Raw genomic sequence first — 24,251 nt, 5'->3', positions numbered from 1 at the left:
TATATGAAAACCCTTCAACGAAACTCGTGGAACGGAGGCGTTAGGTGGGGCTCAGAAGCACCACCTCTCGGCGTTTACAGCATCCTTGGTATTGGGAAGAAGAGCAATGCTGGGGTCTTATCGGAAGGACGACATAGGGTTTACCATGCTGGCGCGAGATGGAACCATGTTGATCTGTCTGTTGAGAAGACGGTGATCACGCGCGTTTTGTCAAATGTGGGGAGTGGGTTATGGAGAAGCTTGGGTGGTTGGGGGAGCATGTGGGTGGACAATGTGGACGCTGGGTCATTGGATTACACCATTCGAAGCTTTGGGCGCTCATTTGGATGAGCTAAGAGTCACTAGGCTAGAAGCAGAATAGGACCGGTGTGATCGATGGAGGATTTGCGTTGGTGGTAGCATGGGGAAGCCTCAGGGAATTGCAACCGCAGAGTTAAGCACATAGATAGCTGCGTAGTCTTCCCATCGTGCAAAGTCCCTCAGTATGGCGAATAGCGGCGTGAAATGACATAAATTCTGGACGTTCATATCGCTCTGGAGACCCTGGTGAGGCGATTGCGTGTTTCCTGTCTCCAAGCATTTGTCCAGCCCGGCTGAGCGAAGGTGTACCGACAAGATAGATGATGTTGAAGGCAGCCTCGGTCGATAGAAATCAAGCTCGAGATCCTTGTTTTTACTGTCAAACATGGTTTTGAGGACGAGGAAGGACGAGGAGAGTTTCGGCAGGAAGAATGCCGCGGACATGAGGTCGGCAACAACCGAAAACCACGTGCGCGGTGGCTGAACTTCCGAGCTCATCGAGCCGGACAAGGGCTCTGCTGCCTTCCTCCTCCATGTCTCTGTCGATTTGTGCTGTCCCTTTGTTTCCTCGCTTTCAAAATCTCTCTCCGACACCAAAGTGCAGAGAACGTGCAGTCGAGATGGCCAGATAAATGTGTTTGACATTACCAGGAACTCATTTATTTGCCTCAATCCCTCAATCACGGATGGTGGACGGAAATGAAGGAGAGGGAATAACTGGAGGAGACAGGTGTGTGGCTCGATTGGTATGATTCCAGCTCTCCTACGTTGTCACCAGCGAACTGCTGCGTGCACAAATCTCGAGGGACGTATCCAGGTCTCAAAGTCCAGACGTTGCCTTGTCTCTGCCTACCGACAACTCCGGTTCTTTGAGTTTCTGGAATGCGTTGCTCTTCCCGGATTTTGTGTGGCAATCTGTAGAGTACTTAAATGGTGCGTGTTTACTCCCTTTGCCTCGTTTCCCCCTACTGACTTTTTCCACCAGTTGTATCGATGTCTCAATAAATGGGATTCTACCCTCGTTAATTGGTATGATGCTTGTCATCTTTGGACATTAGGGTCCCTCCCGTTTTCCTCCGTCGTTAGACGACGCGGTGTAGGAAATCGATCGTGGGTGTTGTTGTTGGGGCAGGGTGCCTCATGTTATGATGGAGATGATCCTCGCGAATTTCAAAGGACTGGCCAATCGTCTGGCCTTGGTATGTGGCTTTCTTTCGTTCTCTTCGCTTTGGCGCATTTTCGTCTTGCCTGCTATTTCCGAGAAAGGTGCAGCAATTTGTCGTTATCTGGTCCCCTGGACCCAGGCACTGACGTCGCCAGTCGGGTTCTGTGCGTCCAGAAGCCATCGAGGGATTCACAACTAGATCTGGTAAGTGACGAACGATTGGATACCTGGTGACACTCCGCCACTAATTATCTGTGATCGCCTGATAGGTTCCTTCTTACAATTTAAGCTCTTCCTCCAGAAAACAACTTGTCCATTGCAACGCAATCCCTCAGCTAACCGTCCACCGTCGAGCAATACAATCCAGAGGCTAATTTACTTTGACTGACTGAAATGGCAGCGAGTGTGTGGGAGCCGATGGGTGCCGTCACGCGTTGTTTACGTACCAAACAAGTCCAGATTTGAGTCTGCCCGCGTTGTTTTGCCGGGCCGAGCACTTTTCGGCCAAAATCCGAACGCATTGACCCAGCGCGGACGACAATTCCAACGACGACGAGCTCAATTTTTGGCCAACCGCTATTTATTTTTTGCAGGCACACACCCGACTTCTGGCCCTCTGACCTCTCCATGACATGCCCCGACCGCATCTTCCGGGCGCCTCGTCCCTCAGAAATCGCAACCGGATTACCAACAAAACCCGTCTCCGCATTATCAAGGGCAATGTCGACGCAGAAGACGTCTTCATCCCCGACGAAGAGGAGGAGAAACATCGCCTTACCAACCTCGTCGCTGGAGTCGACGCTGAGGATGCCAATGTGAGTCCCCTGGCCCCCTTCTTTTTTGTGCCACGTCAGCAATTGCCAGTGGCAGTGCGTTCCGCGGAATTGCTTACTTAATCACGACAACAGGAGCATCACTTACAGGAGGTTCTGTCGGCGGCACACCGGACTCAGGTCACAAAGAAGGTTGAGGACAAGTCCGCGTATATCCCTACACCTGACTCGACTGGCGTCGTCGATAATGCCGATGAACTCTACCCCCCTGGGCGATGGCGCGATCCTGCGACTTATGTCTGCACCTCGGCCGGTGTCGAGGAGTCTGTCGCCAATGGTATCGCCGGAGGCTTCACATATTACATGGACGAACGGGACAAGGAGTGGCTCGATAAGAACAACGAAGAGGCTAGAGGCGAAGGAACCAGTGCCCAGGGTGCTATCTCTTCAGCATCGGGCACCCGCACCTCTGCGCGCAGTGCCAAGGCAAAGGGCAAAGAGCCTGATGTCAACCAGCCAACGACCATCTCTGAAGACGAGTTTGAGCTCGTGATGGGGCTGTTTGAAAAGGTTGCCCATGAAAAGACAGAGTTTCTGCATCTCGTAGGTCGTTCTTTGTCGTGCTTGGTATCTCTTCTGACATCGATACAGGGCCTGGTCACTGGAGCCAACTTTCCACCTTTCTCAGAATATGAATCAATCTTCTCGTCGCCTCTCACTCCCGCCACGTTCGCTGCATACACCGTTCCCTCCTGGATACCTCAACCCCCACATCTACTCCGGCTCGCACGAATAATCTATCCGTATTGGAGAGAGCGAAGACTCGAACGTCAAGGTCATCGTATCATACCCACCCTCAACTTTGACGAGACCGACACCACCAATGAGTCTTATATCTGTTTCCGACGGCGCGAGATCAAGGCTGTTCGCAAGACCCGCCAAACTCAAGTTACCTTTTCCGACAAACTTGCTCGACTGCAGACCGAGTTTGCGTACCCATTGGAGTTGGCCAAGTTGGTGCTGCAGCGGGAGATGGTGAAGAAGGAATGTGCAGTGCAGGGGCGGCAGATTTGGGAGAGGCGATTAGCTTTGGTGGATCTCAAGCGCAAGTTCCCTTCGTTCTCGGGGCAAGACGAAGAGCTGTTGGTGGACAAGGAACGACCAAAGAAGGATGTTGTGTACGTTCATTGCTTTTCTATCGCCATTGGCGTTTTTACTTATCGCATTCTAGTCGCGTACCGCCACGACCACCTCGTCCAACCGAGGTCCTCACGCCTATTCCCCAAGTCGTCATCAAGCCTCGCGAGCGGATCGCACAGGTCAAACAGCAAATCGAGGCTACTCTCGCGAAGCAGAAGGAAGTGGACAGGAGTTGGGAAGATGTCGTCGACAATCCTTACCAAGCTCCTCCCGTTCCTTTTGCTTCTCGTCTCTTCCAATATGTCCCTCCCTCCGACGCACCCTCATACCCTTCCAATACCTCGGACAAGACCTCGGACAGCGACGAAGAGCCCCCGGCGAAGGTTCCTCGGATCTCTCGTGCGGTTCGGCTTCGCTATGGCCGTGGTGGCCGCCTCCTCATGGATCGCCGGGACCCTACGCCTCGACGACCTATACCAAAGGCTGCTCGCTCATCGCTGTTTGGAGGTGGCGACGATGACATGCAAGTCGATGTCCAGGACCCCGAGGAGGTTGATCGCCTGAAGCGCCTCGAAGCTCAGTGGAGGTTCGATGCTGATGACGGTCCTCCTTGTGGTCCAGATGGTCCTGACGAACAAGATCGTCTGCTGTTGGATGACTATGATCCCAAGTAGGTTTTCTCGCTTTATAGCTACGCGGTATTTGTTTAACCTTGGCGTTTAGGTACCTACGATACGCAATGACCTTGTTCACTGACACCGACCACGCGCATCTATCCACCGACCCGACTATCCATCTCCCCAATGCAAATGGCCAGCAATCCTCGGTTATACCTTACCGACTCGGTATGCCACCGATGGTGCGGCGAGATCCGCAGGGCAATCTTCGACCTATCCACCCCGTCCATGGAATGTTCCTTGGACCTGTTCCTTATCCTGGTCTGCTCGCTACGCCTGTCGCGATGCAGCATCAAATCAAGAAGATGCCACCTCCCAACGCGCTACCTCAAATGCGTATCTCTTCCAATGGCGGTATGCGACCACCGAGCGTTCCTGGTGTCGCGCTCGCCGCTGTTGGACCTCAGCAGTCGCCACCGCCGCCGACCGCTATCCCTCAGAACCCAGCGACTAATGGTATCGCAAGACCTGCCATTGCCATGCCGCATGTCGACTTGGTCAAGCCTGCCGAGCCGGTAGCGAATGGAACACCGGCGCTTGCGTCTCAGCAGGCGGCGGAACGTCAAACCTCTCCACCTCAGGAGATGGCCACCCCCGCCAATGGCATTAGTCCGCAACGACCCAAGTCGCAGAACCAGACGCCTATGGCTCTCGGCGTGCCTACGAACGGCTACCACCTCACCTCGCTCAATCCCGCCAGTGCGGCTACCGCCGCCGCCGCCTACGCACAGCTGCAGGCCAACCAACGGGCGCAGTTGATGCTTCAGCAGAAGACACCGCAGGATATCAAGGCTGCGTTCGCCAATGCTGGGTTAAATCTCACGCCGCAGGATTTGGCGGCTCTTCAGGCGCAGGCTGCTACGAACCGCGCGATGTACGCGAATAGTGCAGCGGCTGCTCAACTCGCTGCTGGGAATTTGAACCTCAAGCTCCCGGCTGCGCGACAGATGCAGTGGGCGTTGGGTATGAACCTCCAGCGGCCTGGATCAGCTGTGCCAGTCAACAACGCCGGAGGAGGGGAAGGCGGTGGTACTCAAGTGCAGATGGGTCAAGCGCAGATGGTGAATGGGGTCGGGATTGGGATTGCCTCCCCCAATCCGCAGCATATGATCCCTGTGCGATCGCCTTCTGCGAATGGGATGCGTCCTGGGATGAGGATATCGTCTACGGGGCAGATGCAGCAGATGTCACCACATATGCAGCATAGTTCGCCTTCTCCGCTTCCGAATATTGCGCAGCAGTCGCAGTCTCCGCCGAGAGTTCCGATGACGCCTGCTATGGTTATGGCTTCGCCTCCGCAGCAGCAGAATGGGTATTAGACCTTGTTCTGTGTGTCGGTGTTGGCGAGTCTGTCACACTATACACAAATACGTACGTAGTATAAGATAGTTTTTAGTCCCTCCCTGTGTGGTTTTTTGTTTTTTTACCTCCTAGTACGATTTTATTCGACTAGCAGGCTTCGAGCCTCATTTCTGTTTCCGTTTGTTTCCTCTTCGTTTCTACTATCGACGCTTTTCTTTTTGGTACTCGGACTAGCAGTTTGACCCCGAGTACGTTGTAGAGTACGTTTTCTTTCACCCCTTTTTTTTTCTTTCATTCTGTTGTTCTATTTTCGAGGCTCGTCATTCACAGTGGTCTTCTTTTCCTCTGTTCCATTCTGTTCTCATCTTCTTATTTTCTTTTGGTATGTAGTATGTATGTATTAAATATAGTTTTACTCTCTGATCTCCTCTCTCAACGGTCGTGGTGCTTGGGAAGGTTGAACAACTGGGAGGTGACGGTGGGGCACTTAGTAGATGAGTGGTAATGGGTACCAGGTAGTGTGGCGGCGGCCGGATTGCTGCGGCTAAGCGCTAAGCGCCCGTGTAGCTCCACGCTCCCCTTAGTTTGGCCAGCGATATCCCTTCCGGCGACGTTCTTAACATGTTCATGAGGTGTCTTTCAATATGTCTAAAGACTGATGGATTTCCGAAGGCCTGATCGGATTGCGGTAACTGGGTTATGTGCGATAGTTTAACGATGCGTGTTCATTTAAGCGCCCAGGATGTATTTGCTCCGTTCTCCTTTCAGACCCGCCTGCCACTCTCTAGCCTTGATCCTTGGTTATGATACCTGCATGCACATGGTGCTGTATTTTTTCCGGGAACCATGTATCACCTTGAAGTTGACATGAGCTTTATGGTGAAGGTGACCCGGACGACGAGGGGCGCCCAAGTGACCTGACCAGAGATTCAGAGAAGCTTAGAGTCCGGGGTACGGGTCAATGAATTCGGGGTGCGAGCGCTGAGAGTATCTTGAGTTTAGTCTATCATTGCATGTATATGCGGTCCACTCTCCTTATGGTTCACCACTGTCGTTCACTCGATTCGGATCCATCCTGAGCCCTTCCAGACTCCCGTCTCACTATTTACCATGGAATTAAGTCTACGACACTGAAGCTAACTAAAGTACAACATGTAAGTATAACCCAAATCCACCTAGACTCATGACTAGCGTCGCTATAGGGAGGGCTTCTTTTAGCCGCAGAGCGTTAAAAAAGAACCTCATAGAGGGACCTGCCAAGGTATAAAATCCAGCGAGACATATCCAAAAAAGCACCCGCCCAAAAGTCACGAATGTCCCCCCGATTAAGATGCTTTCAAAGAGCGTATTTGAAGTCAGGATGCCTATCGCCAAGGTCAATCCACGCTCTTTCTCCACCGTCAGGTTCTTTCTCCGTGACATAAGGAGCCAAGATCTTGTCTCGATTCTTCTCCTTTCGCTTCTGAAGCCACATGAGCAGGAAAATGTTGCCGACTGAGCTGAGTGTCATGATCACGGCGCTATAAACAGGAACAAAAACTTGTGTCAATGTCTGTCGCCTTTTTGGAAGATGGGAAATGGAGGGAAAGCGCCCCTGCTCCAACGAGTCTGACTTACAAAGTCATGTTCATGATGGTGGTTTTTTCGAACCTCGGCCCTTCACTTGTGGGGAATCGCCAGGTACTGAGAATTCCGCCCTAAAACCGGAAATGATGGTTAGAGAAATGTATGACGGCCCTGGGAAGTATGTCGTGACGGGAGGGCACGGAGTTGGAAGGATACTCACAAAGTTGGTAGCCATGAACCCGAAGGCGATGCTGCTGGCTCGCCTGAAGTAGGGCTCGGAGTTGTTAGACAGCCATGCAGCAGCTATCGGAGATGCTGCGAAAACTCCGGGAACGATGAGGAAGAAGGAACCGTATCTAGTCCATGTGTCGTTTGATCCTGTGGATTGCGGTGAGTGAACGAGGACAGAGAACTGCGAAACCCAGAGTACTCACCATAAAAGAGAGCCCATCCTGCTGTGCACATGGCACAGAGTACAATGAGAGGTGCTCCGCGGCGGTTCCACCTATCGGATGCCCATGCGGAGATGAGACTGACTGAAAAGGGGATCAGGTCGCATACATACTCCCAACAATCAAAAAGGAAGCAATCAAACTCACTGACAAAAGAGGTCGCGAAAGGACCAACGCTCAGAAGCTGACTCTCGTTGGGCGTAAACTGCATCAGTCGAATAATCGAAGGCAGGAAAATGGCAAGCCCGAAAAAGATGGCTCCACCCAAGAAGAACACTAAAAAGACCAGGAAGACGTGAGGGGATGTAATAGAACGAAGGATCTCCCTGGGATGGAACTTTTCGGTGGCTCCAATCATAGGTCTATCCCGCTCAAGACTGAGAATCACGGCGCTGTAGAAGGGTAAGAACAATGATATAGTGAAGGGGTGGAGTATGAACACTCACTCCTGTTCGGCTTGTGAAAGGACTTTCGAGTGCCGCGGTGTTGCTGGGACGAAGAAGAACGCGACGACGCCGACGACGACAGTAAACAGGCCTTCCTGCATTTCCAGAGTTACGACCGGGCATCGAATCGAACAGAAGCAATCACGTACGATAATGAAAATCCATTCCCAAGCCTTCTTGCCACCCAGACCATCCATCTGTGAAATACCGGCTGCGAGGAGACCAGAGAAAGCCCCTGCAAGCTGCCGAGATTGTCAGACAAGCAGAGTAAGAAAGAGAGGGGGGAAAAGAAGACTGACAGAAGCGGAAGAAAAGAAGTATGCAATTCTGTGAGAGAAGGCGCCGAATACGCCAAAGTCAATTTGGGAGATGTCGAGAAGATGGATTAATAGTTCACCTCAATGAAAGGTCGCCGCGCGTATAAAATCCTGAAAGATAGAGCACGATGCCAGGGAACATCGGCCCTTCCAGTAACCCCAGGAAGAAACGAACAGCCAGTAGACCGGCGTAATTCGTCACGAACCCTAAGATAAGATCGACATTAATATGGCTGACGACTTTGGTGACGTGCTGGTGGTGTGCGGTTTACCTTGAAACGTGACGACGATACCCCAAAGCGTGAGGATGGTAGGCATCAAGATGTTCGGCCCAATCTTCTTAAGCAGAAGGTTGGCTGGCAGCTCTGTGCAGATGTAGGGCCTGCAATCGGAAGGTAAGTGCGGGAGCCACACGTATGCCAACCTAAAACGTACACATAGAGAATCGTAATGGCAATCTGGAACTGGTGGTCCGTCAACCCCAGGTCCGCCTGCAGTCCGGCCACTCGAGCGTTTCCTGTTGTTACAACGGTCACTAACCATCTTCTCTGTCAGGTATAGACCTCCTACCAATGTTTGTTCGGTCCTGAAAAGCGGTTTAGCTGGCCAACCAAATGCAAGAGCAACGCGTGCAAACTCACTAGGTACGAAAGGAGGTAGAACATGGTCATGACCGGGATCAGCGTGAGGTCGAGTTTGCGTTTGGCGCTGCGAGTGAGAGCGAGAAACTCTGGTGTTGGCTCTCCGGGAGGCCCTACGTTAGACTGCGACTCGACGCTGGATTCCGACATGGCAGTCTTCAGCTTCTCGTCGACGTGAGTATCCGTCCCTGGAGTATTAGACATCTTGGTGGCACGTTGGGAATCCCCAGAAGCGGTTGTGGGATGATTCTGAGGGACAGGCTCCTCGGGGGAAGGGCAGCAACCGTAATGGATGGGTGCGACAAGGCGGGGGGATAAGGGTGTCGCACTGTCCAAAGGGTTGTCATCTGTTCATTCAAACGTCGAATATATGGATGCGCGACTCTACCCCGAATAGAAACGGATTCAAAGTCAGCAACGCATACCTTCAAAACAGATCGAATTGATGGAAAGATACCGGTGGGAGGGACATCAAACTTCAGGTCGATGGTGGAAAGCTTCTTTGCCAAATCCGTCATGACAGGTGGGGAGCCTTTTCAAGCAGGACGGAGAAATGTAGCTGGAGGACAGCTCTGTGGGTCAGTTGGGAGGTTCCGCTTGCCGTAACTACGAAGTGATCCATGGTACTCGGGCCACAGCTGCCCACACCAGTATCCCGTCCGCCCCAGTTCTGAAAAGCCTGTGGGCTGGAAGCAGCCTCAGGTTGAAAGCCAAGCCAAAAGCGTGTTACTTCACACTCACCGCCTCTCTTTCTGAATTTTCCCAACACCCAAAGTGTATCGTAAGTCGTGTGCACAATCGCCCGGCTTGTCTGCGCCCAGCCTGTGCTGTCACAGCTTCCCCATCTCCACATGTCGACCTCCGTGGCCTTTGCGTTAAACTTTCCAATTGTATCCAATATCATCGGGTAGATTGGTATCCGTCGTCCAAGGTTAGATTGATGCTTGGCGGGCGCTCGTGGCTCGAGCGAGCCGCGCCTAAGAGCTTGCTCTATTCCTGAAGGAACGGGCACGAACGCGATCGACAGGGATCATGTTTTCGGGTGGGCCAATTTAGGTCCATGTCGTGAACACTGGGCTGGATTCTGGAAATGCATTCTTGGTGGAAGCGAACTGAAAGTTTGTCGAGTTGGGATGCCCAGCCCATCTGACCCTGAAAATGAAGACATCGCCCTCAGTATATGCTAATTACTATTCCTGTTACGAAAGGTACCACTGGTAGACAGAAGTTCCTGAAAAGAAGGATCATTTGAGATGCTATATGTAGAACTTCCATTTACTTACGACATATGAATCTCACCTCCGTTTAATCAGCCCTGGTTGTCTCTGTCAAGCTTGGATTAGGTTGTTGTGGGCGCTTAGGGCGCTCTCACATGAAGACCAGTGTACTCGTTCTAGCGATAGCCTCTGCGATGCAGGACCTGTGAGGAAGAACGGATGAGGCAAGAGGAGAACGGAACGTTGCTGGGACACACTGAGACTTAGGCAGGCTGGAAACACGGTTAGCTGTGCCCGAAGCGGGTTGCATGCTAATCCCGCCGAGGTCCCAACGGCCCGAATGCAAAAGGCGACGGGAAATGTGCGCGAGCGTTCCCACGCTCGTTTGGGCGTCTACTTTTAGGCCATCGACGCATTCATCTTCGTCCCGCAGATCCTTCAACATTCAACACGTCCACCTGCCGCACATCCCCACTAGCTCATAGAATGGCTCCTAATGGATCGAAACGAGCCCCCTTTATTGTGATTGAAGGTCTGGATCGTTCAGGCAAGACCACACAGACTGCCCTGCTGCAATCTCGACTTGAGAGTGAATTGGGGGCATCCACGAAGCTTATGAAATTTCCAGGTGAGTTGTATTTAGAGCAGCTATACGAAATTGACCCACCCTGCCCTCTTCACAGATCGTACAACTACAATAGGTCAAATGATCGATTCATATCTCAAGTCGGATTCGGAACTGGACGATCATGTCATTCATCTGCTGTTCTCTGCGAACAGATGGGAGCTGGCGTACGTATCCCCATCTCTCCCTCTTTGGCCATACGCTTGTCCTCATGACTGCCATGAAACAAACCTAGATCGACGATTGAGAGACTGTTAAATGAGGGGACGGTCGTTCTATGCGACAGATACGCCTTTTCTGGTATCGCATTCTCTGCGTCCAAAGTTGTCCCAGAGCGAAGCGGGAGTGGTGAAAGCGTTCCAAAGTTACCGTTCGAATGGTGTAGGGCACCGGATATTGGACTCCCTGCGCCAGACCTCGTGCTCTTCCTTGATATCGCTCCGGAGCAAGCCAAGCAGCGGGGTGGATATGGGGAGGAACGGTACGAGAAGGAGGAGATGCAGGCTCGTGTTCGGCAGGCGTTTAAAAGACTAGGAGAGGAGACAGCGTCTGGGTCTGACAACCGGGATAATCTCAGTTGGAGAGTAATCGATGCAGGGAGGGATGTAGAGAGTGTAGCGGCCGACCTTTGGAATGCCGTTCGCCCACTTGTTTCTGATGGACTAACAGAACCTGTCGGTAGATTGTGGGCCGATAAGATTTAAAATTACAGGGACCTCTTCCGCCGAATATGAAGTACTTGTTGAACCCACGGTGGTTTCTGACAGTAGACTCGTTTCGTTGGTTCCTGAAGGAGGAGAGCAGCACATGGAATACACGAGGCTTTGCGGAGGGCTTGGTTATGCCGCCGGTAATCAAACATTCACCTCTTGAAATCATTGGAAATATGTAAGTAAGTATGTAAGTAATTCACTTTCAGCGCACCGTGAATCAGGTTGTGTAATGTGAACGTGTTCCACAAGAGTTCCTCGGCGGACATTCGAACCTTGAAATAACTCGTCAATTAGCCTTCGCGAGGGAAAATCCGAGGAGATCTTGGGTGTTGGGGGGAAAGATATGTTCGAGCACTTGTGCTGCTTTATCGATAGCCTTCCGGTGGGCCTCAAACGGCGTTGCTGTTCAAGTCTCGAGGATGAACAATCGTGCCGTGGGCCGGCATTAGGAGATGTAACCAAATTGAGATGTGGGTTCCCACCCTTGCACAGCATCGCCCGCAATTGTTTGTAGCAGACCACGACCTGCTCCCAACCTCCACCTACCGCCGCCAGACTCAAAGGACCATGGCCAGCAAGCCAGCTCAGAAACGAGTGCGTCTAGAGCTCACAACGCCTTCTTGAAGACGATAATGACAGTAGCAACCCCAACAGTTGACAAAGGAATATGTCGCGATGCAGAAGGAGCCGCCCCCATTTATCTGGGCTGCCCCAGACGAGAAGAACATCTTGATCTGTGCGTACCACCGCCCTTTTTCCAAGATTCTCGAGACTTGAAGGCTGACGAGGAAACGACTAGGGAACTACATTATCGTACGAGTCTTTGTTGGACCGAGCGCGCCGCCTCACAGAACTAACTCTCCTTAACAGCGGGGACCACCTGATTCACCATACGCTGGCGGAGAATACCATGGAGTGCTTCTCTTCCCTGCAGAATACCCTTTCAAGCCTCCCGGAATCAAGGTGCGTCCGAGACGTGATTCCAAGGTTACCGGCCTCCTAATTCGATTGCAGATGTATACGCCTTCAGGACGATTCCAACCCGACAAGAAGATCTGCTTCTCCATGTCAGATTTCCACCCAGGATCCGTGAGTGGGGACTTGCTGTGGCATTGGCGTTTGGCTTACCGATTTTCAGTGGAACCCAGCCTGGAGCGTTGCGACAATGTGCGTCGTATCTCTCTTTCAACCCTGGCGTCGAACTCACTTCTCCTTAGTCTTACTGGCTTGCTATCTTTCATGCTTTCTGACGAAATGACGACCGGCTCAGTAACATCATCAGATGCGCACAAGAAGGCGTTTGCAGTTCGAAGTCATGCCTGGAACTTGACACAATCCAGGTTCCGAGACGCTTTCCCCGAGTACTGCACTCCTGAACCGAAGGATTTACCGAACATGGCGCAGAAGGAACGAGGGAAAGTCGATCCTCCGCCGCCGACGCCAGCTACAATAGCATCCTCTTCGTCATCTTCATCATCCGCTCCAACTGTCAACGCCGGTCCTTCACCGATAGCGAAACCACCGGCTGGCATCGCCGCACCAGCACCAGTGCCTGCACCGGCCAATGCACGCCCCGCTAGAACGACCAGGGACGAGGTTGCTGCCCCGAACCGTGCGCCGAATGCCATGGGGTGGATGACGAGCTTGAAGGAGGTCGTCTATGAGAAGTGGCGGTGGTGTGCACTGATAGCATTTGCCGTCATCCTATCACGATTCTCAACGGCGTAATTCAGATCGTACTACCACTTCCAACCGAGGGTCACAACCACTTCTCCCCCTTTCGCCTTGGGACCCTGCCTCCTCTCGCTCCTTGCGCGCAGTTGACAACTGTCCTTACTACCCTAGATTCCCCTCTCTTTTGTTCCACCTGCCCTGGGGTCTTGTGTTAATCATACGTGGGTTATCTTGTCCACCTGCCATTATCTTCTGAATTCAAAGCCCGAGCATCGATGACGACGACAACCATTGGCATTCCTTTCTCTCCTCTCCTTAGTGACATCACCCTCGTCACCGATTCACACACCCCGCTCACCCGCACTCCTTGCAGACTTCGCTAAGTACTACACACAACCACTTCTATTTATCACCGGATCTCAAGCCGTCCTTATCTTCCATTCTCTCGCTCTTTTAGTTCCTTCCTCTCCTGTTAGGCTCCTTACAGTGTTTGTACATTAATGTTCTTCCGGTTGAAGCTTTGACATTCCTTGTTCTGTTGGGTTGATGTATAACATCTTTTTTGGGGCCATTTGTCCCTTTTTCCTTTCAGCGCTTATATCGCTGACTGGGTGGTCGATTGCGGGGCCCTGGCAGCAAGCGCCGGCGAGGTCTCAGTTTGTGACAGCCAGCTGCGTGGTTGCACTGTCGCATCCCATCTCGTAAGAATTCCTTTCCGACCTTCCACTGGGCGTAACTACTTCTTTCAGCACCCTACTGCCACAACTGAATACTAATACACTTGAAGCTTTATGAATCCGCGGCGGAAAGCACGAGCCGTCACTACACGAAAGGTTAACCCATTCAAGCACCGAGCTCAGTGGCAAAGGCGACAGCAAGTTTGGCGAATTCGGCAGTGTGTGTCCAGGAGAATCCTTGGAGGGTGACGAGGTCGTTGACGGTGTGGAGGCGGGAGTTCAAGTTGGCCATGTCGCCTTCGAGAGCGGCGGCAGAGGGGAAACCTTCCCTGTTCCAGCTGGCGTGGTCGGAGCAGGCGTATCCGCACTATCGGTTAACCGACGTTAGGTTAGGGCTCTGCTTGAGTGGATGAAGAGGACGTACGGCTCGGCTAGTAACCCAGGGAACAGAGAGGTAGGTATCGATGAGGGTTTGGATGGTCCTGGTGAGGGCGGCGTTGGTATTGTCCTGAATAGAGGGTTTGAGTTATTTCTTGACATCTCAGCAGGAAGGTGACCTACAGGAAGCAAACCGACAACAGCGGTGGTTCCGGGGCGAACACTGGGGTTACACAGTCAGTCTCCTATGTACCTCCAACTGCCAATCCCACTTGTCAACTCACTAAGCAGTCATATCAAGATTCAACATCCCCCTAACCTGAATACCCGAAGACTTATAGTTCCTAGCGACAGCCTGCGAGCCAAGAAGGCCAGCCTCCTCACCAGCGTAGAGGTGGAACTCGACTGTGGCGGTGGGTTTGAAGCCGCTGGCGACCAGGACGCGGAAGGCTTCCATGACGTTGACGGTGCCGCTGCCGTCGTCGTCTGCGCCTGGGGCGCGGCCGTTCATGGGGTTGGCGCTGTTGATTGAGTCCATGTGTGCGCCGATGATGACACGGGGAGCGGAGGGGTTGCTGCCTGGGATTCTGCCGATGATGGAGCTTTGGATGAAGCTGTGGGTGAAGAGGGAGACGGTTGCGCCGCTGGTTGGGTAGGAGCGGACGACCTGGTGAATAAAGAATAGGGGGTCGAGTTTATGTGTGAGTGGACGATGCGTATGTGAGTACATAGGATGGAGGAGTGGACGTACTGCTTGCATGGTATCGCGAATCCAGTTGGTGGCTTGGACCCCGGTTTGAGCGCGGTAGTAGCGGTTGTTGAAGGCGGTCAGGTTGGAGAGGTATTGTTGCATGGTGGGGATTGAGACGTCTGCCAACAAGGTTTGGACATGGGCGATGTGGGCGGGGGCGTCGTCTGTGAACCTCAAGTAAGAACGACGATGGAATACCAGGTGGCAATTGAAGACCCACAGGTTTGCTCCTCAACCGAGTGCAAAGAGATCGTCTCGGCGTCGTTGGGGTCGTAGTATTCAGTAACATCGAACTGGGATAACGATTAAGTTGGTATTTATGCATGGTTGATACTTAATGGGAAGACGTACGAATCCAATGTCCTCCCTGATGAGATCGAGGACCTCGTCCTCGGTCTTCCAGACGGGGTCGACGCCCTCTTCCAAACTAATAAGGCGCAAGCCTTTGGCGGTCTGTTCCTGGATCTCAGCCTCGGTGATCAAGGCGGAGCATCCAACAGCGAGAACAGCGAGGCTGAGCAGCGATTGGTACCACTTCATAACGGAAAGAGGTGTTTGGGGAAGGAATGCGGGGTAGGGTCACCTTCGAGTATCCCATCTTTCGATTATAAACTTCCTGAATCCCTTATCCAAAGAAGAAGCGTCGGTCACCACAAGTTGCGAGTTGCGAACTATGTCACGACGTTACCCTGAAGCAACGGCGCAACGTGGGTACACCAGCTTGACCCCTCCCATCCAATGGTCAACCGGTCATAGTTGCACGCGGTCCTAGTCTGTTATCACGGAATTCTTCACCTTCTTCTTGGGATGCCATTAGACATGTTTTTCTTTTGGGATGTTCAGTAGAAGTCGGAGATGTTGGTGATTGGCCATTGTCATGGTGCGGTTGGGAAGCATCTGGTCGCCATATTGGGAGAGAGGGGAAAAGATTCCGGGGAGGAGAATTAGCGGGAGAATGTTTGATTGGCCATGTGTGGCTGCGAGAAGAAGGTGGCCCATGACCCATGTGAGGTGGGTGGTCTGAAGATGGAAAGTGTAGCAAAGTCGCTGGTCGTGATTGCATTGGCAACACTCTGTTCGTTGAAGGAGGAGAGAGAGCGGATGGCAGATGGTTTGAGATGGTTTGGCTGAGGGCCCTGGATGCAAGCCTTGGGTCAAAGAAACCCCTTGTTGAGGTTCGAGGTGACACAGACTTCCGGCGACAATGTCTGTGAAGTTCGAGACAACTTCGAGAAGTTGACGAGCATAGCCTGTTTGACGAACCGGATGGTGCAGAAGGAGTCGGTTGTTTCGGGTTCAGGTGAAGCGGCGCCACGAAGCAAGGGACGATGACACGGATCCGATCACGAGTCGCTGATAAGATAAAGAACACAAGGTCGACCCCTGTCAAAAACCTGTTTTTGGTAAGCGCCCGAGGTACGCCAAGAACTGGTTGGAAGAGCGCCCGTGTATTTGTATGCGAGAGAGGATGTCACGCGAGGATAAGGAAGAGAAGAGTGGTTTGTTGCTGTTATTCATCACGAACGAATAACGTTTGAGAGACCAAGATAAGTTTGGATTTAGATTCAGGACCCAAGGTATTATGTTTCATGAGCAAGGTATTACGGATGCAGAGGCTTTCAAAGAGCCCAAGTCGCTCAACGGGCATATCACCCCTTGCCGGCGTTCTAACCAAAACATCGAAGCATATGTCGTACATATGGCAATGTAGCTAGGCATGTACCACTCCGCACAGGTCGTCCAATGAAGACGTTCTCGAAATAGCAGCCGCCACCTGGTGAGTTACGATAGAAGCTCAGATTAGTGCGGAGAGAAGTCCAAGCAACATGTGCGACACCATCAAATATAAGTTGCTATGCATGGATTTCTTTCAAAGCCTGCGTGGTTGCATTGAAAGACGATGACAGAGAATGGCGCGATTATTTAGCATACTTCGTTGCTTTTCCTGTTACACCTGGCGACATTAGAATTCGGCGACTCGTTGTCACAAACCAGTGTAAATATATTCAAGTTACTACACTCCGGATCAGGCGGACAGCTCGACAGCGAAAGCTACAGCGAGTTTGGTGAACTCCAAGGAGTGAGTCCAAGAGAAACCAGGAACATCGACCGTGTCGTTGACGGTGTGAATCACTGGGTTGCGCGCGTGGAAATCTCCTTCGAAGGGGAAAGTCGAAGGATAGCCTTCACGGGTCCAGCTAGCATGGTCTGAGCAACCGTATCCGCACTGTACACGTTCGAATGAGATTGTGGAAACTAGGCGGGGATAGCGAGTGGCTTACAGGAGCACTGAGGATCCAAGGGATGTCGAGGTAGGCGTCCACGAGGGATCCGGTGAAGTTGGTCAAACCGGAATCAACGAAATCCTAGAGATACGGTCAGAAAGATGAGAAGAGGAAAGCCATCGAGGTCCACTCACCGAGATGAAGCCGACGACCTCCTCTGTTCCTGGCTTAACGCTAAACACACACTGGTCAGACTCATCTCCATGCCCATTGTTTTACGAAACCCACTAAGCAGTCATGTCAAGTTGAAGCATCCCCTTGACAGCGATGTTCTGAGCCTTGTATGCCTTTGCGATAGCTTGTGAACCAAGCAGACCACCCTCCTCCCCAGCATACCAGTGGAATTCGACGGTCGCGTTTGGCGTGAAACCGTCGGCGAGGAGAACGCGGAGAGCTTCCAAGAGGTTAACCGATCCACTACCGTCGTCGTCGGCACCGGGAGCAGGCCCTGTTGGGTTTCTGCTGTTGAGAGAGTCTATATGGCCACCCAAAACTACGATTGGGGCATCGGGGTTTTGTCCGGGGATTCGAGCGACGATCGAGGGTTGGATGAAGGTGTGATTGAAGAGAGCGACGCTGGCATTGTTGCCCGGGAAAGCGTCGATGAACTGGTGTAGTTCGTGGTGGGCATTAGATTAGATGTAATTGGAGCGAGGAGCGATTATCGTACCCCTTGGACGGTGTCACGAATCCAGATCGAAGCTGCAAGACCGGTTTCGGATCGGTAGTAACGGGTGGGGAAGGATGTTAGGTTGGACAAGAACTGTTGCAGGTTTGAGACAGAGAGTTCGTTGATCAGCGCCGTAACGTGCTCTCCGCGCGAAAGAGGTTCGTCTGAAGTGTCAAGGGTAAGTAAAGTCCAGAAAGACTCCTCGAAGATCGAATTCGAGGCCGAGGGAGTCCGAGTTAAATTTCGGAGACTCACACGAGGTAGCAGCAAGTCGGAGCGGAGTCTCCTCAGCGTTAGGGTCATAATAATCGGTCACGTCGAACTTGACGACGCAAAGTGAGTATAAGACCTCGAGCCACGGATATCACTGTAAAACGTACGAATCCAATGTCCTCCCTGATAAGTTCAAAGACTTCATCCTCGGTGCGCCACACGGGGTCTACTCCCTCCTCCAAACTGATCAAACGCAGACCTTGAGCAGCATTCTGGCGTAACTCAGCCTCGGAGATTCGAGCAACAGAGCCAACGACAAGGGCTGCGGAAACCAAAAGACTGTACCACTTCATCCTGAGGGCTGAGCGTGTGGGGGACTACCGGTAATAGCCTGGTCTTTTAACCAAAATAAAGCGCCGATCACCCCGAATGTGGTGGTCAGAATAGCCTTGCGAGAGACACGCTTCCATCAGTCGTTTGAGAGGTTGCATGAGGCGAGTTGCAGCTTCGAACGGCCGTTTCAGCTCCAATGTTGGGGGGCGGCGAATTAATTGTGTGTGGGGATGACAGTGTTGGTCGCTTCTTTCCATGATTTTAGTGCGTAAAAAATAGAAGTCGTTATATTTGACGCACAGATCCACATGGGCTGCAGCTCCAAAGGGAGGTACCCTCGCGATACCTAGGTAGCGTGATGCTACCGCAGCTACGAAGCGGGCGTGGCAATGCTGAGATGCTCGGTGGCGTTGAAGTAGTCTCGGCAACCCATCCGTTTTCGTCGACAAACCCAAATCGGGGCTTGTATGAAGTGACATTAAAAGTGGGTATTTTACATGAAAGAGGCATCGGACGGGGTGTAGGACGTGGTATGAGGAAGAGAACGACGACGGCGCGACGCCGAGCGCGATTATCCTCGCTTACTTCAGCGGTCAGACATGTCCGAAGCGCGCGGAAAGCAAACCCCCCATTTTTTGCACCGTGGTATCCCAGACGTTTACGCCGGCAAGCCCCGATTTGGGTTTGTCGACGAAAACGGATGGGTTGCCGAGACTAGCGTTGAAGTTACAGTGATGCACTAGCCACTGGCCACTGTATTTCCTGAGGGCGAATACAGGATGTACATAACCGGTGTCTCGGACAATTTAAATTCGAACCCAGATCGCGGTGGGAGGTGTCAATGTCACGATGAGCGCTAAACCAGAACGATAGAACCCTGTGGGAAGATCTTAGGTAACCTTTTTGTTGCACCAGCGCCTGAGAGCAGTTGAGATTCTCCTCCTTCATTGTTCAAGTTGTCCCGTCGCCAGCGGGGTCGACAGCCGACTAGCTGAGTCTTGCTGAGTCCGCCGTTTGCCCAATCCAACCCCATTCCACAACACTCTTTGGCGACAGGAAACTGGAAAATGAACAAGCTCCATGTTTGACACATGCGATACAGACGGGAAAGCAGCCGCACCCAACCCGTGATGATGCACTGGCAAACGAGAACATCAAGTGAACATTGCCCAAACTTGGAACTTGTAAAATGGATGTCAATTTCCTTACCAGTATGAGGGAGGTTCACTCTCGTAGCTGTCCCAGGTGAGTGCTTTGAAGCTTGGTGATTGAAACTGAGAAGAAAAGGGGACTACCTACAGGACCTTCAGAATGACAGGCTGAGTTGTGTGCGGTGGAGTGCATTGACGACGCCCAAACAGGTTGATTGCGGCGGCGCCGGCGAGGCAAAACATTGGGCGTCTATTAGTAAAAAAAGGCCGGGGTTCTGTGCCTGAACCCTGCGCATAAAGACCTGGAACCGACCGTGACAGTTGAAATCTTTCCTCGCCCGTGGACACCCTTGTGCCCTTGCCAGATCTACAGGATGGACCAATCGAACAACAAGCCCACAGGTGTGTAAAGCAACTTCTGGAATCCCGTAGCAGGCTGCTGACATCGTATAAGATCAGATTGGGAACAACGCCCGTTTGACTATTGGCGGAAGTGCTCCGCCAACCGCGACCTTCCTACCACAAACCAATGACAGCGAAAGCGCCCCGTTACCCATACGTGCAAGAGACACGCGTCGTGGCACCGTTGAGACCGAACATCAGCAACCGGTCCCTCAGAATCAGCCAACGCTCTCACAAACGTCCTACTCTACCCCGAATCTTCCCAGTCCATATCCACCGCTCACCCTTGGCCGTTCAGCCTTGCAAACCGCGCCGTTGCCTCCAATTACCTGGACCCTGGAACCTTCGCGCGTAAATAGCCATAGCCCGCAAGTGACTCCTTATCCGAGCCTACCACCTGCACCGACATCTCAACCACTACCCCTGAGCTATTCATCTCAGCCACCTGGAAGTACAAGTCAAGCGATTAGACCGGTCCAGTCCGTGCCCAACCCTCAATTATCGTCGGGTTATCAGCCGCCATCGTTCAGCACTCAAGCTTCAGCACCGCCTCCGCGACGGGCGTCTGTACGACGCAGGCAATCGCACGGTTATGTCGCAAACGACCCTTATCGCCCGTCATCGGGACGCAAGGAGGATACCGTAGCTAACGACACCACATTTGACGATATCGATGTCGCTCCAGAGCCCCAGAACACCTCGGCTGGCACAGCGGGGTATCCCCACCAGACCCAGCCATTTCCAACGCCGATGGGTCAGGTTTCTACACCTCGCCCTCCAACTTCTACCTCTGTATATCCGCAACTTCCGCAAACTTCAACACAACCAATCTTGTCGCAACCACCTGTGGGGCCCATTTACTCGACCCCGATTCCGACAAATGACAATCCGTACCGTCCACCACAACAAACCGAGCCCGTTCCAGTCGCTCAGCCACCGCAGCCTATCTCTTCTGGCACACCATTGCCGTATCCGACGTCTGGCCCCCAACGATACCATTCTTCTATCGACAACCCAGCCAGCTCAGAAAGCCAACTACCCAACCCTTATTCGACCATTGGTCAACCTGCGGTGCCTGATGTACCCTCTCAAACAGCCCAGCGACCGGAACAAGGCCGTTATGGCACGCCATTGCCATACCCGACGTCTGGCCCGCGTTTGTCTTCCCCTGCTCAGTATCCGGCCGGTTCAGACAGCCACCTACCCAATCCTTATTCAGGTGCCGGTCAACCCCCAGTCATCGTCCCGCCGGGTGACGATGGACAAAGTACCTACAGCGGACATCATCCAGACCAGGATTGGGACAACAGACGCGACGACGATGGACGTCATACACCCCTAAGCACCATCGAAGAATATACCGAGCCTCCTTCACGGCCTACTTCTGTCCGTCCTCCACCACGCTTGGATACGCAGGACTCGTACAACCCGCCCTCCGCAACATCGCCGCGTCCCTCATACCAAGACCCGTGGATGCCGCCGAGCAACCCGTATGGCGACGCTACTTCCTCGCCTTACATCTACCCGCCTGTCTACCCATACGAACCTTATGGACAAACACCCTATAATCTTCCCGAGGAAGACGAAACGGCCTGCGACAAGTGTGGCGCCTGCCTGGGGAAGTCGCTTGGTATTCTCGTCTGGGTCCTCTTCTGGCCCATCCTCCTCCCTTACATGTTCTGTCGTAGACGAAAACACGAGGCGGACAACGCCGGTGTTCATTATCCCGTCGCCACCGACGAAGAAGCTCCCGGAGGAAGTCTGTATTCCAAACCTGAAAGCAAGCTCGAGGTCGCGGTCAGATACTCAACCCGGGAGATTCCGAAGGAGGTTTACAACCTCTTCTTGCTACGCCTCCCATCGCTATACTTTTCTCGAGTCGCTAGGATATTCGAAGAGGCGGATCTCAGCTTGAGCGAGCTCAAAAAGATGGCGCTGGAGACTGCAACAAAATCCAACTCGTATGGTCCTTCCGCCTATTTCCTCGAGGCTCATAGCAACCTGCCGCCGGTGTACGAAAGCTTGAAGAACACCTGGGAAGGGTTCATTGATTCGGTTATGCGGGAGTGGAAGACGTTCAATATTATCTCTGTTTTACTTCTTTCGTAAGTTCTTCGTTCACTCCGCGCGATTGCTTCTTAGCGGCGTTTCTTGAATTAACAGGGCAATTTTGACAATACTGCAAATCGATGCGGCTTCGAACGACGGGTTGACCCGGTATACCGCTATGGCGTCGCTGGTCTGCGCATTGATGAGTCTGCTATATGGTTGCGTGTACATCATCAGGTTCGGGACGATGCGCAAACCGTACAAAGCAGCTGAGTGGGCATTGGTATGGCTCTGCTCTCTACAAAGGTGATATACGGCGCTCATAGCCACCACAGGAGGCGAAGAAGTCTAGGACTCTCATATTCTGGAACGTCTGGGTTCTGCTTGCAATGCCTGCTGTGTGGTTGTCGTGGTATGTAGCCACATCTAAGTACTTTTGCTCAACATGTTTTCTAAACCATGGATTAGGTCGTTGATTCTCTACGTATGCTGCATCATGTCCTTCCTGTGGCGAACGAGTGCTCTCGATGTGGACGATACTAGGCCCATGTCGAAAAGCGGTTTACTTGCTGCAAGGGTCGTCATCACGATACTTCTCTCCCTGGGAATCGTCTACGGGGCTCTCGTTGTGCTCACCTTCCGCCGCTACGGCGAGATTATGGATAGGAAATGGAAGCAACGCATAGACGGATGGATCGACGCCAAGATCAACCAAGAGTTACCGCCCCTCCCAGTCGACTCGTATCCCCCACCAGCACTTCCCTACAATCAGAATCCCCAGACGGCACACTCCTTACCCTATGGTTATCAGCCTTCAACTCAGCAGTCAGCTCAACCACCGTCCGTGTACTCGACCCCAGCTTCGCATTCGAGCTATTACCCGACACCCTATTCACATTCCCAACCGAAGACCGGTTACTCTGGTTACTCCACCTACGGACCTCCTCCAGCGAGCTGGGATAAAGCGGATAAAGCACCGTCTTACCATGAACACGAGGCCTTCAGCGATTACTATTACAGTGCAGATAGGAAAGCAAGCTCGGCAGATGATAGTACTCCCGTTCCTTCGCCCAAGGTCCCTGCGGCTAGCGCTCCTCAAGTCGACGCACCTGGTTCTCCGGACAGTTTGAAATCGATGTATCTCCCTGATTCTGTTGCTGGTGCAGCTCAGCCTCTTTCGGCGAGCGGAACGCAAGACTCGTCTCAACCCGCCCCTTCACAGATTGCCACGCCTTCGCAACAAGCTGTTGGAACGACACCGTCAGGAAAATCCAGCACAATCGACATTGAAGTAGCTGAGCCATCTTCGACCTCACAAAGTGAGACCTCGTCTTCCAAACGACCGTACATCTCCATCCCACCTCCACCCCCACCTCCACCTCTCCCGCCTAAACCCTCTGCATGGAGTCGTAACACCGATACCTTGATTCTACCGTCCCCCGCACATGCGTATGACCGGAACTCGCCATCGTCTTCCATCGGTGTCTCTCCCGCGGGTTCCATGATTCGCTCGTATTCCGGTGGCGGTCAATCCGAGACGAGTCTGCTCATTCGGAAGGAACACAGCGACGGGTCGGATGCGTCTGGGCCGGCTAGTGTGCATAAGGAACGAGATGGTGGCCATGAACAGGATTCGTGGAAACGGGCGTCTGTGGATTCGTTCAATGATAGATTGGACGAGGTTTTGAAGAGTCGGAAGTAGTTGCAAGGCCTCGAATCATGTCTTCGTGACTTCTAGCACCAGTTATTCACTCTTGGGATGGTCAACTCTGTTGGATGAGAATCAGCATGACCCATATCGACATTAGCTTTTGAGCCTTCATGCTGTCTTTGGGCAGGTTGGGTGTGCTCTCAGCTCGCAGCGGCCAATTTGGACGGCAGGGACATCGATCTCCGATCGGAAGGCATATTCCAGTTCGAGAGTCTTTCAACGGTCTCTCGTTTGGAAAGATCATCGTCGCTGTAAGGTAGTGTAAAGTTGAAATCAGGAGCGAAATCGGTCGATTAAGCGCCCAGAGAACCGTGGGGTATGAGAAACGGTGTGTGCCATGGAGCGTAAGCAGAAATTCCCAAAGCTGCCTTTGGTTTGTCGAGTTGACTTCGGCGCTCACCAGACCTCAACTTCCACCGAATCAAATTAGAACACTGTCGACCAATGTTCCGCTTTCAATGGGTCAGCGTGAAAGCGCTGGGAAACATCCCGAGTTTCAGAGTAGCTAGTGCCCAACCCCAATCTTCCTGCACAAGCAGACTGCTCAAAATATCCTTCCTCCCATTTCAATCCGGAAAGCTGTTCCCGGAATCGATACAATACAAATAGATTCCAACTATTCA

General features: G+C 52.5%; 8 protein-coding genes across 8 annotated transcripts; 4 read left to right on the top strand and 4 right to left on the bottom strand.

Moving 5' to 3' along the window:
- Positions 1-411: 411 nt before the first annotated feature.
- On the bottom strand, positions 412-798 carry CC1G_14908 (hypothetical protein; the record flags this gene model as incomplete). Its single annotated transcript, XM_002910885.1, has 1 exon — positions 412-798. One exon carries the CDS (start codon positions 796-798, stop codon positions 412-414), a length of 387 nt encoding a protein of 128 aa, XP_002910931.1.
- A 1,299-nt stretch (positions 799-2,097) lies between these two features.
- On the top strand, positions 2,098-5,374 carry CC1G_05922 (NuA4 histone acetyltransferase subunit; the record flags this gene model as incomplete). The annotated part of the gene is made up of 5 exons (XM_001831771.2): positions 2,098-2,280; positions 2,389-2,841; positions 2,890-3,416; positions 3,470-4,048; positions 4,102-5,374. 5 exons carry the CDS (start codon positions 2,098-2,100, stop codon positions 5,372-5,374), a joined length of 3,015 nt encoding a protein of 1,004 aa, XP_001831823.2.
- Positions 5,375-6,693: 1,319 nt separating this feature from the next.
- On the bottom strand, positions 6,694-9,106 carry CC1G_05921 (hypothetical protein; the record flags this gene model as incomplete). The annotated part of the gene is made up of 13 exons (XM_001831770.2): positions 8,780-9,106; positions 8,709-8,724; positions 8,574-8,655; positions 8,411-8,520; positions 8,219-8,345; positions 8,121-8,148; positions 7,971-8,063; positions 7,822-7,916; positions 7,523-7,767; positions 7,358-7,459; positions 7,144-7,301; positions 6,975-7,054; positions 6,694-6,877 (listed from the first exon to the last, which is right to left on the bottom strand). Exons 1-13 carry the CDS (start codon positions 8,981-8,983, stop codon positions 6,694-6,696), a joined length of 1,524 nt encoding a protein of 507 aa, XP_001831822.1. The 5' UTR covers positions 8,984-9,106.
- Positions 9,107-10,482: 1,376 nt separating this feature from the next.
- Positions 10,483-11,616, top strand: CC1G_05920 (thymidylate kinase; the record flags this gene model as incomplete). The annotated part of the gene is made up of 6 exons (XM_001831769.2): positions 10,483-10,624; positions 10,680-10,788; positions 10,857-11,102; positions 11,199-11,259; positions 11,415-11,509; positions 11,556-11,616. The coding sequence occupies 6 exons, from the start codon at positions 10,483-10,485 to the stop codon at positions 11,614-11,616; spliced, it is 714 nt and encodes a 237-aa protein (XP_001831821.2).
- Positions 11,617-11,901: 285 nt separating this feature from the next.
- Positions 11,902-13,591, top strand: CC1G_05919 (ubiquitin-conjugating enzyme E2 6; the record flags this gene model as incomplete). Its single annotated transcript, XM_001831768.2, has 7 exons — positions 11,902-11,928; positions 11,989-12,070; positions 12,134-12,147; positions 12,205-12,297; positions 12,349-12,423; positions 12,473-12,501; positions 12,552-13,591. 7 exons carry the CDS (start codon positions 11,902-11,904, stop codon positions 13,060-13,062), a joined length of 831 nt encoding a protein of 276 aa, XP_001831820.2. The 3' UTR covers positions 13,063-13,591.
- Positions 13,592-13,740: 149 nt separating this feature from the next.
- Positions 13,741-15,354, bottom strand: CC1G_05918 (aminopeptidase; the record flags this gene model as incomplete). Its single annotated transcript, XM_001831767.2, has 7 exons — positions 13,741-14,052; positions 14,110-14,193; positions 14,247-14,286; positions 14,348-14,730; positions 14,815-14,978; positions 15,035-15,107; positions 15,166-15,354. The coding sequence occupies 7 exons, from the start codon at positions 15,352-15,354 to the stop codon at positions 13,852-13,854; spliced, it is 1,134 nt and encodes a 377-aa protein (XP_001831819.1). The 3' UTR covers positions 13,741-13,851.
- Positions 15,355-16,840: 1,486 nt separating this feature from the next.
- On the bottom strand, positions 16,841-18,335 carry CC1G_05917 (aminopeptidase; the record flags this gene model as incomplete). Its single annotated transcript, XM_001831766.1, has 7 exons — positions 16,841-17,041; positions 17,097-17,180; positions 17,234-17,273; positions 17,328-17,707; positions 17,770-17,933; positions 18,025-18,091; positions 18,150-18,335. The coding sequence occupies 7 exons, from the start codon at positions 18,333-18,335 to the stop codon at positions 16,841-16,843; spliced, it is 1,122 nt and encodes a 373-aa protein (XP_001831818.1).
- Positions 18,336-19,840: 1,505 nt separating this feature from the next.
- Positions 19,841-23,619, top strand: CC1G_05916 (hypothetical protein; the record flags this gene model as incomplete). The annotated part of the gene is made up of 5 exons (XM_001831765.2): positions 19,841-19,868; positions 19,921-21,973; positions 22,032-22,200; positions 22,253-22,329; positions 22,386-23,619. The coding sequence occupies 5 exons, from the start codon at positions 19,841-19,843 to the stop codon at positions 23,617-23,619; spliced, it is 3,561 nt and encodes a 1,186-aa protein (XP_001831817.2).
- Between the last annotated feature and the right edge of the window lie 632 nt (positions 23,620-24,251).

Source organism: Coprinopsis cinerea (assembly GCF_000182895.1).
Source record: "Coprinopsis cinerea okayama7#130 chromosome 7 map unlocalized cont3.7, whole genome shotgun sequence".
In the NCBI taxonomy this organism is placed as follows: Eukaryota; Fungi; Basidiomycota; class Agaricomycetes; order Agaricales; family Psathyrellaceae; genus Coprinopsis; species Coprinopsis cinerea.
This window is presented reverse-complemented; position numbering and strand designations above follow the sequence as displayed.